Source organism: Trichechus manatus, unplaced genomic scaffold (assembly GCF_000243295.1).
Source record: "Trichechus manatus latirostris isolate Lorelei unplaced genomic scaffold, TriManLat1.0 scaffold00190, whole genome shotgun sequence".
NCBI lineage: Eukaryota > Metazoa > Chordata > Mammalia > Sirenia > Trichechidae > Trichechus > Trichechus manatus.
Genome location: NW_004444126.1, coordinates 444,879 through 459,685, shown reverse-complemented (window position 1 = coordinate 459,685; position 14,807 = coordinate 444,879). Strand labels below are relative to the sequence as shown.

Sequence of the window (14,807 nt, the reverse complement as noted above, 5' to 3'; positions counted from 1 at the left end):
AAGCTGGACTATGTGTAGAATGGCGCATCAGGATGAGAGGAAGACTCATTAACAACCTGCAATGTGCAGATGACACCACCTTGCTTGCTGAAAATGAAGAGGACTTGAAGCACTTACTGATGAAGATCAAAGACCACAGCCTTCAGAATGGATTACTGCTCAATGTAAAGAAAACAGAAATCCTCACAACTGGACCAATAAGCAACATCATGATAAATGGAGAAAAGATTAAGATTGTCAAGAATTTCATTTTACTTGGATACACAATCAACACGCATGGAAGCAGCAGTCAAGAAATCAAAAGACGCATTGCATTGGGCAAAATCAGCTGCAAGAGATCTCTTTAAGTGTGAAAAAGCAAAGATGTCACCTTGAGGACTAAGTTGTGCCTGACCCAAGCCATGATGTTTTCAGTCACCTCATATGCATGCGAAAGCTGGACAGTGAATAAGGAAGACCTAAGAAGAATTGACATCTTTGAATTGTGGTGTTGGCAAAGAATATTGAATATACAGTGGACTGCCAAAAGAACAAACAAATCTTCTTGGAAGAAATACATTCAGAATGCTCCTTAGAAGCAAGGATGGTGAGACTGTGTCTCACATACTTTGGACATGTTATCAGGAGAGATCAGTCCCTGGAGAGGGACATCATGCCTGGTAGAGGGTCAGTGAAAAAGAGGAAGACCCTTGACAAGATGGATTGAGACAGTGGCTGCAACAGTGGGCTCAAGCATAGCGACAATTGTAAGGATGATGCAGGACTGGGCAGTGTTTCGTTCTGTTGTGCATAGGGTCGCTATGAGTCGGAATCGACTGGACAGCACCTAACAACAATAACATATACATATATGTTTTATTTATGCTTATATATGTGGTTAAAAAAGTGGAAAGATATACACAACACATGTTAAAATGAATGGATTTGGAAGAGAAACCAACAAAACTTGGTAAGCAGTTGGATGTAGGGATGAGGGCAAAAGGCCCCGGTTTTGGCTTGGCCCCTGTGGTATGGCGGGGCCCTTCCCCAAGGAGGAAGCCCAGGTTGTAGGAAGGTAAGAATTGAGTGAAGCATAGGCCCATGGCAAGATCTTGTGCACACACATCAGCCAGAGCAGGAAATGATCCACAGATGTCCAGGACCACGCACTCTGCTCTGTGCTAGGAGTGGCTGTGGAAGTGACTTGGGGACCAAGCTGAAGCAGAATGCTGATGGCTAAGTCATGGGAACCAAGCCCTGGGACCCTGGTGCCATGTTGAATTCTCTGCATTCACAGTTTCTGTCATGAAACTTGGGTCACACTGCTGGACATGAGTGTATCAGAGGAGAGCCCCAAGTGAACCCTTGGGGAGGTGTCCGCAGTACCCACCAAATCTTTTCCCCCCAGAACAGCAGCAAGTGTGTTACTGAAAAACACTTTTAGGAGGTGGCAGTTTGTATCTTTCTTGGGGTTCCTGGCACACAGTTGGCTCTCGTAAGTAGTCGTCAAATAAAAAATCCAAAAAGCTCATTGCTGTTGAGTCGATTCTGACTCATAGCTACCCTGTAGGACAGAGTAGAACTGCTCCCATAGGGTTTCCAAGGCTGTAATCTTTACAGGAGCAGACTGCCACATCTTCCTCCCACGGAGCAGCTGGTGGATTCGAACTGCCGACCTTTAGGTTAACAGCCAAGCTCCACCAAAGCTCCTAGGTGTCAAATAGAACCTGATAATTGAATGTCTTTATACTAATGACCATCTCATTTAAATTGTGGTATGTATATTATTTAGTAATTGCTTTCCAGATCAAATGTAGACCTTCATCGCATCCCTCAGCGTTCTACCAGTGAGTTAGAATGAGAGAGAGAGTGAAGTGGAATGAAATTCTCACCTTAGCACATACCATGTACCATGGAACGTTGGGTCCTAGAGCGTGTTCCATGGAAGGGAGTGTATTGACAGAAATTGCTGCAAAAGGATTCTGTGTCCAAAAAATGTTGGAGATGCTAGGTAGATAGGAGCCTCTAGCATGTTAATGTGCTCTGTAAATGCTGAGGTTAACGCTAGAACATACAGCAGTTCTCAAAGGAAACTGACTGGGAATATCATTCCCTTACGCACTATGGGAAAAGCTACTATTGAGACATGGTATAAGTGATCCACGTGTTAATTTCTTACCCATTTGCCCTTGGAACTGTTCCTTATGGCTCCCCTGGCCTTTCAGGTGATCTCTACCAACATTGCTGACAGAATGAGGCTCTGTGAGGAAAGGGCCCTGGGACCGTGTTGCTCATTGCTGTAGGTGTCCCCAGGGCATAGCACACACAGTAACTGGTTAATTACTACTGTTAAACAAATACATTAATAAATGATAATCCAAATAGAATTAACTCTGTGCCACCTACTATGTGAATTTGTTGCTTACAAACCATGCCTGGGGCAATCTGCTTGATGAGGCTTTATGGGGCCAACAAACATGGTGAGGAAGATCCACCTCCTGTTCCTAGGAGTCTCCCTCAGACTAGAAGATATGTTAGCCCAGTACTCAAGCAAGGCACTTATGTGTAGAACACCTGTACCCTTTGACTAAGCGGGACCATTCATAGCTGTTTGTTTTTATTTTAAGGACAGATGCCACCAGAATGTGAGTACGAGGATATAAATACAGCACTGTTCATAAAAGAGAAAATGTAGAAATCCCCTAAGTGCCTGTCAGAGGGACAGTGGTTAGCTAAACTCTAGCACAACCATATAATGGAATATTTATATGAGTTTAAAAAAAAATGAAAAATATGTTAGAAAGGGGTTACTGCTGGGATATTGGGGGATAACATGAGTTATTTTTCTATTTCAATTTCAGAATTATTTTAAATGTCTCATATCAGGCACATATTACTCTTGTAAATAGCAAAAGCACTAAATATGAACATATTCTGGGGAGAATGCACCATAGAAAGTGGTAAGCAGCAAGGGGAAATCCTAAGAGATAATAGAGTTTCAGAGAGGGGTAAGAGCTCCCTTTGGCTAAGAAAGAGCACCATTTGCTTTATGGAAGAGCAGATGGAAATAGTACTCCAACCCAAGCCTGACTAGGTAAAATGATGAATGAGCTAATAATATAGGAAGATTGTTTCAGGAATATGCCTCATCAATTTTTCAGCTGAAAATGTGGGAGGAAGTGAAGTTGACCTTAAAGGACCAATAGGCTAGGTATGATCAACTCATTATAGTTTAGTCTTAGAGGGTCTATCTGCATGTGATAGATCGACGAAGTACCATCAACAGAGAGTTACTCAAACTGATTTCCTTTTCCCAGTCAGCTCACTGACAGGCCACCTTGCCCAGAAGTTAAATCTGTTGACAAATTTGTCTTGTGTTATCTGTGCCACTTTGTGTTGTCATTAATGCTGATAAATAAGAGTTGAGTAGGTGTATAAGGAAGGGCAGTAAAATTCTGTGTGGAATATATTATGATTCTTAATAAACTTTATATTTGTCTTTGGGCCTCCATCCTAAGGAAATCGGAAGTGTTTTAAGCCAAGATTTAGTCAGCATGACATTAATTATAATAACTGGAATAGCTGAAATATAAAAAATACATGGGTGCCTAAATTAACGTACATGCCATTAACAATACTTACAAAGAATTTTAATGACCTGCTGGAATGCTTATGATAAGTGAAAAAAGCAGAATGCAAAACTGTTCAACAAAGGCAAAAAAAAAAAAAAAAAGTCTGCTTGAAGCCCCCATATGTCAGAACTTTCTGTAAGACATTGAAGACACTTGTCTTCATAGTAGTTCTAACACTCCACCTTCCTTGGTTATTGTATGGTCAGCAGTTTGGGACAAAGGAGATCTTTTGGGATGTTTCCTAATTAAGATTGTGTTCTGTCACAGTTTTCCTCCACTAAAGGTTAGACACTGGGACACCATATCCATGTGCTTGACAAAGGTACAGATAAGCAACAGGCTAAAAATGGAGGCTGTACCCCAGAGGCAACAGGGAGTATTTATTCGTGTGGGTCTGAGCCCAAAACCAAGTCTAGGTGTAAGTGTACCTCCATGGAGAGGCGTTCCTGGTTGAGTAGCTCTGGTAAGTGGCAGACTCCAGGCTTTAAGTTCTCCCACCCACAGGGTGGTAAAGGGACCATCTCATCAGAATGCCCCAGTTGCACTGGGGAGTACTAGACTCAATCATGTTGATAGAAGCACTGCCTTATGGGAAAACCACATCATGCTCAAGGAGCAATTTCTTTTTACCAGCAATAACCCAAACTTATGGTCCCAGGCAGGCTTTCTTTCATTTATAATGTTTTTTGGATAACCATAGGAGCCTTAGCCTTGCAGTAAGCACAGCCACATTGGACCTTACCTTCTAGGGTCTGAAATTTTGTTGTTGTTGTTGTTGTTAGATGCCGTCGAGTCAGTTCTAACTCATAGTGTCCCCGTGTACAACAGAATGAAACACTTCTCAATCCCACACCATCCTCACAATCGTTTCTATCTTTGAGCCCATTGTTGCAGCCACTGTGTCAATCCATCTTGTTGAGGGTCTTCCTCTTTCTCTCTGACCCTCTGCTTTACCAAGCATGATGTCTGTCTCCAGGGACTGGTCCCCCCAATAACATGTCCAAAGTACGTGATACAAAGTCTCACCATCCTCACTTCTAAGGATCACTGTGGCTGTACTTCTTCCAAGACAGATTTGTTTGTTCTTCTGGCAGTCCATGGTATATTCAATATTTTTCGCCAACACAGTAATTCAAAGGCATCATTCTTTGGTTTTCCTTATTCATTTGTCCAGCTTTCAGATGCATATGAGGTGATTGAAAGTACCTTGCAAAATGCATTCGTAAATGTGCAAGTGTTCTCACTTTTGACACTTGTCACAGTGACTATGAGCATTGTCTAGTCTCGGGTCCTGCAGCCCTGGAATGCAATTGAAGAACTGTGACAAGCTTTTACTCAGCATTCTCCTGCTGGGCTCCTGGTCACCTGCAGACTGGTGCAGACCACCCAGCTTGAGTGAGGATCAAATTAGTGAAGGTGGTAAAGGTTGTGAAAATACCTTTGGATTCTTCTGGAAGGCTTGGCAAGGCCTGCCACCTGCGTTCTGCTGCTCACACCCTTCCGGTGCTTTTCCTCTCCAGTTCAGAGGTGACTGCCCTCTAACTGTAGCCCAGCTTCCCCCGTGACCTTCATTTAGCAACACCCACCAGGTTGCATCTTTCCCACCCTTCCTTTGAAGCAGCCTTATCTTGAAAGTTCTGGACGTTAAGTATTTGATGTTATAAAGATATGATTTTTGGCGGTCACAAGACTGGTAATCTCCCAACTATGGTTTAGATTTGTTTTGAAATAATATTCCAGCCCAAACTTGACTAGGTAAAACGGGGAATGACCTAAGATACGAAGACTGGTTCAGGCAGGAATATGCCTCATCAATTTTTAAACCAAAAATGTGGGACGAGGGGCAAAGTGTGGCCAAGTGAGGTTCTGTTTTTTAAATTTGCTTTGGAAATAGTACAATAAACATGTCATTTTCTAAAAGGGGATTATTCGTGGCTATTTTCAATCCCGAGCCGGCCTTTGACAGGCCGGTTTCCAACACGATCCTGGTTGACCCCCCTCCTGCCCAGACCTGGTATGTGCAGGAAATGCAAGCTTATTTTAATAGCCACTTACATTAAACATAACTTTTAAAGTAAATCAATGGGGAGAATTAGCATTTCTCAAACAAAACATTTTCACTGGATCGTGTGCATTAGCCTGGTTGAGTTGTGTCTGAGCTCAAGCTGCAAACAAGATTTAAGCAGCTTATTCTTGATCTAAGAGCTCTGGTGGCACAGTGGTTAAGCACTCAGCTGCTAACCAAAAGGTTGGTGGTTCGAACCCACCAAGTGCTCCAGGAGAGATGTGGAAGTCTGCTTCTGTAAATATTGCAGCCTTGGAAGCCGTATGGGACAGTTTTACTCCATCCTGCAGGGTCACTATTCCAAAAATCGACTCTATGACAATGGGTTATAGGGTCACTATGAGTCAGAATCTACTCAAAGGGAACAGGTTTGGGTTTTTTTGGTTTGTTCTTGATCTGTTCTGTGCAGTGTAGGTACCAGGAGACTGGTCAGCCTTCCTAGATTTTGTTTTAAAAACTTCTTTTGTGCCTGTCGAGCCAGAGTGGGTCATGCCTTTTGACTGGAACCTCTAAATCCTTGGGACTTCCAAGCATGTGAGGCAGCAGCATGGTTGAACGGCTGCTCTGGGAGGCCCAAGGCGGCCTGGGACGGGGTTGCACTAGCCCAGGTCTTTCATCCCCGCAGTCATGAGACGCTCCAGGTGTGTCAGCATCAAAGCGGGGAGAAGCAGGTGCTCCCGATCAAGACAGATCTGAACACACACTCCCCTTGGGGGCTGTTGGATGTGGTTGATCATGAAATGAAAGCCAACTAAAGGAATGAGAGGTCCTGTTGATTATCTCCCTCGTTTTCAGTGCTGTTCCTGGGGCTCTTCTACATCCAGGGAAAGAATTTGTGAAAAAGACTGTGATACCACCTGTGCAGAAGACACAACACCTACTCTTAATTCTGGGATCCTCGAGCTCGTGGCCTCAGGCAAAGGGGCTGTGCCCCTAAAGAGCTTTATGAAGGAAAGTGAGCCTGTCTTGGCTTCACTGTTACTCACCTGTGCCACCCATGTCCTCTCTGGCTGGAGGGGACGATAGGGCCATTACCAGTCTCTTTCTGGATCACTCTGGGCAGTCTGCTGCTTCTCAGTTGAGGGGCCAAGACTGGAAGGGGCCCTGGTCATAATGATCTAGACTCCCTTCTCTGCCTTTTACAGATGGGGAAACTGAGGCTGATGCTGAAAGGGAATCAGTGACTTGCCCACTGTTGCCAGCTTGTCAGTGGCAGAGCCAGGGATAGTTCCCAGGATTCACTCCAAACTCTTTAGTACAGCGCTCTGGTGGGAAAACAGGGTGGGGTGGGCACTTGGAGAGGAGACTTGAAATACATTGACTCTCAATTCAACTGACATGTGCCCTGCAGGACAAGGACAGCTTCTGAGGCACAGCACCTAGAGTGCCGGAGGTTGTAAGACTGCTGAGGACCTTACAGATTTCGCTTTTTGGTCCTGCGTGTTTGGTACTGCTACTGGAATTGGCTTTTGTGGAAGTTATGGGATAAGACTGCCCTCTAGTGGGCTGGTGAAGCCATTGGCCTAATCACATTAAGTTCAAAGTTGTTTTCTTATGCTGAATCAGTGTAATCTGATTTTATCCTTTCTCAGTCACTCTGGCCGTAGTGATGTCCTTGACCTCTGAGCAGTAGCTGTCATTTGCTCATCTTATAGGAAGTTAGTTTTTTTCCCCAATGTTAGAGGTGTCTTACTTCCCTAACAATATACGACCTCCCAAAGCCTGGGATTATGTCTTGTGTCTTGTGCTTCTACTTAGTAGGACATGAAATTAGAAAGTTCATTGGGATAAAAAGGAGTCCTTTCCCCAAAAAAATAATCTCATCACTTCTCATTTGTTCCTAAAACATTCTAATCTGAGCTCTCAGATCAATAGTTCCCCAAGTTGTTGAGTCATCAGAATCCCTCAGAAAACTTCAGGAACACACTTTCCTGGGCCTTACTCCAGACCTGCTGAATCAGTCTCTGTGGTCGGAGCCAGGAAATCTGCTTTAAAAACTTCCCAAGTGGTTTTTGATGTGCAGCCAGGTTTGGCAGCCAACTGCGCTGAATCTCCATTTACAGTTACTTCTCATAGTTTTCTCCCCTGACGAGGTCTCCAGAGGTCATCAGCTTGTGTCAGTTATTAAAATTGACCACTTTGAGATTTCATTCAGAAATATTCACTGCTCTTTTCTAACTGCAGCATGGGTGACGGGAAGGAGGAAGAGCCACAAGAGAGGGACCAAAGGTATTTGCTTTGGTTGCCAATGGCTCTGTGTTCATAGCAGAACACACTGAAACCAGTACCTCTCTGCTGACTGGATAGATTGTTTATTTGTAGTTTGTTTTTGATGTTTGGCCTGGAGAGGGAGAGAACTGTTTATTGAGTACCCAATAACTTATTTTCACTTATTCCAAGTCTTTTGATCCTCAGGATAACCATATGAGGTAGGTGGCGTCATCCCTTTTTTTTTTTCTGTTTTTTTAACAGATGGACAAAGTTGAGGCTTAGAAAGGTCAGGTCACTTGGCCAAAGTCAAGTACGTAGATAACTGTCAGACCTTGCACTCAGTGTAGGTAGGTCTGGTTTCCAAGGCCAGCTTTGGGAAGGTAGAAGACCAGAGTGCCAACTGCTCTTTTTTTCTTTAATTGTGGTAAATATATAGGTAACAAAACATTCCAACTGCTCTCTTTTACTCTGTCAGGCCAAACGAGCAGTGCAGCGGGGAGCCACTGCAGTCATCTTCGATGTGTCTGAAAACCCAGAAGCTATTGACCAGGTAAACTCCTCAGGCCCCACCAGGGCTCTACTCCACCCAGGAGAAGTGTCACAGTTGTGTCACACTCACCACAGGGCCTTTGCACTTTTCTGCTGAAGTTAAATTTCCACATTTGAGCCAAGGGGGTGTACTGAGAGGGGGTTAGAGCCAGGGAGTGTGGGGAGTAGGGGGCATTTTCAAAGACCTATCTGTGCCTTCAGCCTGCCCAGTCCATCCTGAAACAGGCACCATCCCTAGTCTACTCCATGGCCTTGCCCTTTAGGGATCTCCAAGGGTATAATGCCTAAGGACTTTGAGGATTTCCAAATGGGTATTTAGTGTCTTTTCCTCCAGCCTTTCTTACTCTCTCCTGTTCTTAAAGTTAAGTGTCTTCTAACCAGAGCCCTCTCTTCCTCCTCAGCTAAACCAGGGCTCAGAAGACCCGCTCAAGAGACCAGTGGTGTACGTGAAGGGCGCAGATGCCATCAAGCTCATGAACATCGTCAACAAGCAGAAAGTGGCTCGAGCCAGGATTCAGCACCGCCCCCCTCGAGTGAGCCTCGGCACTGGCCAGCCGGGCCTGGCGCCTTCCCCGCTGCTACCAGGGCCTTTGTTTCCTTTGGGCTTTGTGACTGCGTTCCTTTCTGTCTGAAGTGCCAGCGTGCCCCAGGTTCCTGCGGGTTTCAAGCAGATACAGGGCTGGAGACCAGGGAGAAATTTCACCTGTGTTCCTTTCTCGGGGATGTGAAAAGTACTACCAGAAATAGAGGAGCCCTAATGGCCCAACGGTTAAGCGCTTGACTGCTAACCGAAAGGTTGGCAGTTCAAACCCACCCAGCTGCTCCATGGGAGAAAGACCTGGCCATCTGCTCCCATAAAGATTACAGTCTAGAAAACCCTATGGGGCAGTTCATCTCTGTCAAATGGGGTTACCATGAGTCGGCATCAACTTGAAGGAACCCAACAACAACAACCAGAAATAGACAAGTAGTGCTGGAAGTCTCTGGTTTCTTCCACCTGGTGTTCCCTGTAATGACCTCTCATCCCTCTTTCTCTTCCATCCTATTCCCTAGTCTGAAAGGCAAACTGAAGGAGGATTGAAGGGGAGGAATACCCAAGCCCTCGGCTTCCTCAAGTCCCCCTCCTTCCACATGGCCTAACCTAGAGAAAAAGGCCCATACTCCCTTCTTCCCAGAGGGTAAATTATCTCATTGAAATCCTTCAACTTACATTGGGGTCTGGAAAAGTTACTTTCAACTGGAATTGAATTTCAGGACCTCCAGGTGATTAATGAATACAGTTTTGACTTCTTTTGAATGTGTTGAAGGGACACTGTTGGCCAAGAACTTTTGACCGGCATCTTTTGCCCAAACCTCAGGCTGGAGGATTCTAGGAGCCTGGTGCAGGTGCCCCATATACGCTTTATTTCCTCCTTGCAAATACTGGGATAGTCACACATAGAATGATTCTTTCACGTGCACAAAACATCTGGATACACACAGCATTCAGTTAGCAAAGCGCTATTCCGATTGGCTAAATACATGTGCTACATGAGTTGATTTGAAGGTTTTAGGAAGCAGTGTGCCATGAGGAAAAGTAAGACCTAAAACTCAAGGGAGTTTACAGGAGAACTCACTTGCTGGCTTCTTCTTAAAGGAAAACAGGGCGCTTTGGTAAATATGACTCATTGTAGTGGAAGCTGATATTTGTGGAAGCAGCATACAATTTTCTGAGTTGTTGTAAACCATTAATTATATGGCTAGTAATCACTGTTCCCTCAAAACATGACACTCACTCCTTTGTCCTATAAATGCGCTAGTTGTGTTTATTTGGAAGGGCCTTTCTTACCGGTTGTAGCGTGTTTTGCGCTCTTCCATGGGGAGCCAGCCTTTAGGAACAGAATTCCCTTGTCTGTTGGGAGGCCTGGCTGAGACGGCTGCAGGCCATCTGGCCGTCTGGGCCTAGACAGTACACCATGTGCCTGTTAGCAGAATCCTATGTGTTTCCTGCAAACTGAGGGGCAGTAGCAGCCTGATGACCCATCCTTCCAACTCAGTGTCCCTGTACCCAATCAGCTGGCTGAAGAGAGGTGTGACTAATTGTGCCTGTCTTCTGTTGTAGCAACCCACCGAATACTTTGACATGGGGATTTTCCTGGCTTTCTTTGTCGTGGTCTCCTTGGTTTGCCTCATCCTCCTTGTCAAAATCAAGCTGAAGCAGCGACGCAGTCAGGTAACGTCTCAGCGCGGCCGGTGAACGCTGATTCCTACAGCCCCGTTGCTGGTGAAAGCGGAGCTCTCCTCTGCCTAGTGTTAGATGGCTCTGTAGTTGAGCCTCCTCACAGCCGTGGGCACTGAGCTCCGGAGACTGTTTCCAGGGCCTAAAAACAGCAAAGATGGAGAAAAACAAGAGCAGAGCTTTCAGCACTGCACTTCCTCTGTTGTAGAAGGGCCTTTCCTAGAAAGGCTAAGCACCAGGGGTGTTTCCAACCAGGGAGTTTTTCCAAAGAAATGTCTACATGTGAATGTGGAGCCCCAGAGCCTTGCTCCTCAATGAGGATCTGGGGCCCTGCAGTGTCAGCATCACCTGGGAGCGTGATAGAAATGCAGAGTCTCAGGCCCAGATCGGCTGAGTCCGAATCTGCATTTACCAAGCTCTCCAGGTGCTTCTCGATGAACAGAGCAGCCCCTGTCACGCCCCAGCAGGCATATGCTTGTGTGCTAGTAGAAAGGAAAGATTTGGGAGTGGGGGTGGTGAGTGGATAAGCAGGTAGCTCAGTTCTCAAATGTGTAACAATGTGGTGCCCCCGGAGAGAGATGGTGGACGTGGCAGGCAGTCTCTGGAAAGGACGCTCTCTGAGCTCACACAAGGGTCGCGTGGCCACCATTAACAGGACAGTGCCTGGCATTTATTGAGCACTTCCTGTCTGCCAGCTGCTAAGCACTCACACTCACCTTCCGTGCGGGAGACTCGGATTTGATTTCCGGCCACTGCTCTTCCCGAGCACAGCCACCGCCTGTCTGTCATTGGAGGCTTGTGTGTTGCTATGATGCTGAGCTGGTTTCAGTGGAGCTTCCAGATCAAGATGGGCTAGGAAGACAAGCCTGGTAATCTGCTTGTGAAAGTCAGCCAGTGAAAACCCTGTGGATCACAGCAGTTCCACCCTGTTGTGCTTGGGATCGCCATGAGTTGGGGGCTGACCCAACGACAGCTAATGGCAACAACAGAGCACTCACACACATTATCTCATTTATCTTCACAACTTCCCTCACTGTAAAGAGGAGGAACCCTTGGCATATATTGGGTGAATAACTTGGGGTCCGGCAGAGTTGGGAAGCAGCAGGGCTGGTGGTTGAAGCCGACAACCTCTGCCAGTATTGCTGTGTGGGGAAAGCCTGGCTTGTTGTGGATACTGTAGGGTCTGCAGCATCTGTGCTTGTGGCAGTCTGAATGTTTAGTGGTTTTTCAAAAGTCTGTTCTGGCCTGATAGAGTGGTGTTTGCTGTCCCAGTGCACTTAGTGCCATGTCCTTGAGGGTGATACAGACCACATTCTGCCTTGCAGAATTCCATGAACAGGCTGGCCGTGCAGGCTCTGGAGAAAATGGAAACCAGAAAGTTTAACTCCAAGAGCAAGGGGCGCCGGGAGGGGAGCTGTGGGGCCCTGGACACTCTCAGCAGCAGCTCCACATCCGACTGTGCCATCTGCCTGGAAAAGTACATCGACGGAGAGGTAATGGCAGAGGCCGGGCTGTCCTGGGTGGGGGTGAGGTGAACAGGTCAGCAAAGGCACCCAAGTCCCTAGTACGTGGCCTGAGACATTCTAACCGCCATTTCCCCCCTTGAAGGGGGTCGCCACAATGCAGGGAGAGACTTCCCCAAGGACCCAGCTCAACAGTGATGATTTCAGATACCAGACCAACTGCAGTCAAGGCAGTTCCCACCCTTGGCCAGCCTGTGTGTGTCAGAGTAGACCTGTGCTCCACAGAAGTTGATTGGAAATAGATGGTAGGCTGGAGAAACTGTGTGGTCTTAACAGTCACACATGTTGACTTTGTTTTAGAATAACTCTTCTGAAAGCTCTGAGATTTGAGTATCTTGATACAAACCTCTTCTAAAAAGCTTTGTGGAACATTTGGTATTTTTACTTACAAAGAGACAAGGGCTTTGATGTCCCCTTTTTTTCTTCTGGCTTTTTATTTTGACATTTTCAAACCTTCAGAAAAGTTACCAGAATCATGCAATGAATGATAATATCGTTCACCCAGAATCACCAGTTGTTAGGATTTTGCCACGCTTGCTTAATCGCTTTCTCTGTAGATAGATGCATACCCACACACACACACACACACACATTTTGGGGAGGAGAAGAGCGAACTTTTTTTGAGAATTAGTTGCAGCCATTTTGATAGCCCTTTGATGAAAACGTTCCACTGCTGTGTAGATTATTGGATGTAAACTGGCTTTAGAATAATGGAGGAGCCCCTAGTGGTACAGTTATTAAGCACTCAGCTACTAACCAAAAGGTTGGCAGTTCAGATCCATCAAATCCATCCAGAGGTGCCTTGGAAGAAATGCCTGGCGACCTATTTCGAAAAGGTCACAGCCATGAAAACCCTATGGAGCACAGCTCTACTCTGAAGCACATGGGGTCACCACACATCGGAATTGACTCAATGGTAACAGGTGTTTTGGACTGGGTTTTAGGATAATGGAGTCTTGCATGGATGCAGGTTCTAATCCTGGCCCAGAGCAGGTTCTAGCTTTGTGCTCATGAGCAAGTGATGTCATTCTCTATGCCTGCGCTTGAGACATGGGCCTAAGACTGACCCACACTCCAGGTGATCACAAAGGTTGTGTGAGAAAACCCGGGTAGACCTCTCTTCCCCCTTTCAGGCCCAGCGTTAGGCATGTGTTTGAATGTCACCATGCTACACTGGCCCAGAGAATGAAAACCAAAGTAAAATAAGCACATTTGGAGAGTGTTGGGCTCAGGAGCACCAGGGCTGATTCTGCCTCAGCAAACCCACCCTCTTCTCTCCAGATAGGTTGCTTTGGTTTGGAACCATGTGCTTCTGAGCTGAGCATTCAGGGTTCAGAGAAGGAGTTGGACAGGAGAGCTTTGCCCCATGAATACCTGGGCCTGGGCCTCTTTCTTTCTACTCGTTCCCATTTGGGGTACCTGGAGGCAGCTGCCATTCTAGAGATGTAGGTCTTGGAATGTAGCTAGCCCTTCTCCACAGCCCCAGGCCTCCCATTCTCACTAACACCAGGCTTTGGCCTTCTTCTGTGTGGCGGCATCTCTACAGAGGAAGTAATGAGAATGAGTGCCCTCTTCTAACTATAGGAAAGGAACTTGCTTTCCATAGGTTTCCCTTCCTTAAAATTGAGGGCTGTGCTCAAGGCTGGCTGATAGGCATGTTTCTGCTCCCTAGAGCCCAGCCTGTCCATGGGCTCTGCCTCCAGGGAATTGAGCTGACATGTAGTTGGACATGGGGAACAGAAAACACCGAGAGATTGGGGAAGGGTGCCCCTGGGCAGGGGCGAGCTGAACAGGGCTTCTCAGTCCACCCTGGGCTCCACAGGAGGAAGTGCATGTGGGGCCAAAAACAGAGCTGCCCTTTGGCCTGTGCCGTCCTTTCAGGCTGTGTCCTCTCCCTTCTCAGGAGCTGCGGGTTATCCCCTGTACTCATCGATTCCACAAGAAGTGCGTGGACCCGTGGCTGCTGCAGCACCACACCTGCCCCCACTGTCGGCACAACATCATAGGTAATTGTCAGATGCTGAAGCGTCCAGTCTACCGAGTACCTAGAGAGAGTATGACACACCCTGCAGGCTCATGAGCGAAGCCGCCACTGCGTTGCCTTCTAGATCTGGAGGCATGGAGACCAAACCCTTGGAGGCTGGCTGCACAGGCTTTAGGAGAGTTGGGCCTTAAGAATTGCCCTGAGTTGGAGTTTTGGCTCACACCTGAGCCAGCTTCCTGTCCTTGGGCACTTGGCCTCACAGGGCCTGAGGCTCACAGTCTCTAGCGGGAGCAGCAATAGTGATGCTTGCCCATTCCCAGTCCCACAGAGCCGTTCCCAGGGCCGCAGAATGAGGAACGTGATATGGCAGGCATGTGATGCTGCTTCTGCATCACTGTGTTATTAGACAGAGGCACAGGGTCACTGCAGGTAGCTGTTTTTTAAGAGGGACAGTGCCCCTCATCTGTGTACTCCTGTTGCTCTCTGCAAACTCTAAGGTACAGAGGAGTAGGGAGATGGGAGATGTGCCCCAACAGGAGCGACCACCTTTCATGTGGAGAAACGGGTCAGCCTCGGCCAGCGCAATCTGGGACAGCTTAGAACAGGCAGGGTCTTGAGACCGGGCGCCTTGGAGTGTGACCAAACC

At 46.8% G+C, this 14,807-nt stretch overlaps 1 protein-coding gene across 2 annotated transcripts in view; it reads left to right on the top strand.

The window, feature by feature from the left end:
• ZNRF3 (zinc and ring finger 3) overlaps window positions 1-14,807 on the top strand; it is a 68,670-nt gene that overhangs the window by 50,332 nt on the left and 3,531 nt on the right. For both annotated transcript variants that reach the window (XM_004387616.3, XM_023741776.1), the window contains exons 2-6: window positions 8,363-8,437; window positions 8,838-8,969; window positions 10,538-10,648; window positions 11,980-12,147; window positions 14,081-14,183. In XM_004387616.3, coding sequence (XP_004387673.1) covers window positions 8,363-8,437; window positions 8,838-8,969; window positions 10,538-10,648; window positions 11,980-12,147; window positions 14,081-14,183 — 589 coding nt within the window. The remainder of the gene's footprint in view (window positions 1-8,362; window positions 8,438-8,837; window positions 8,970-10,537; window positions 10,649-11,979; window positions 12,148-14,080; window positions 14,184-14,807) is intronic.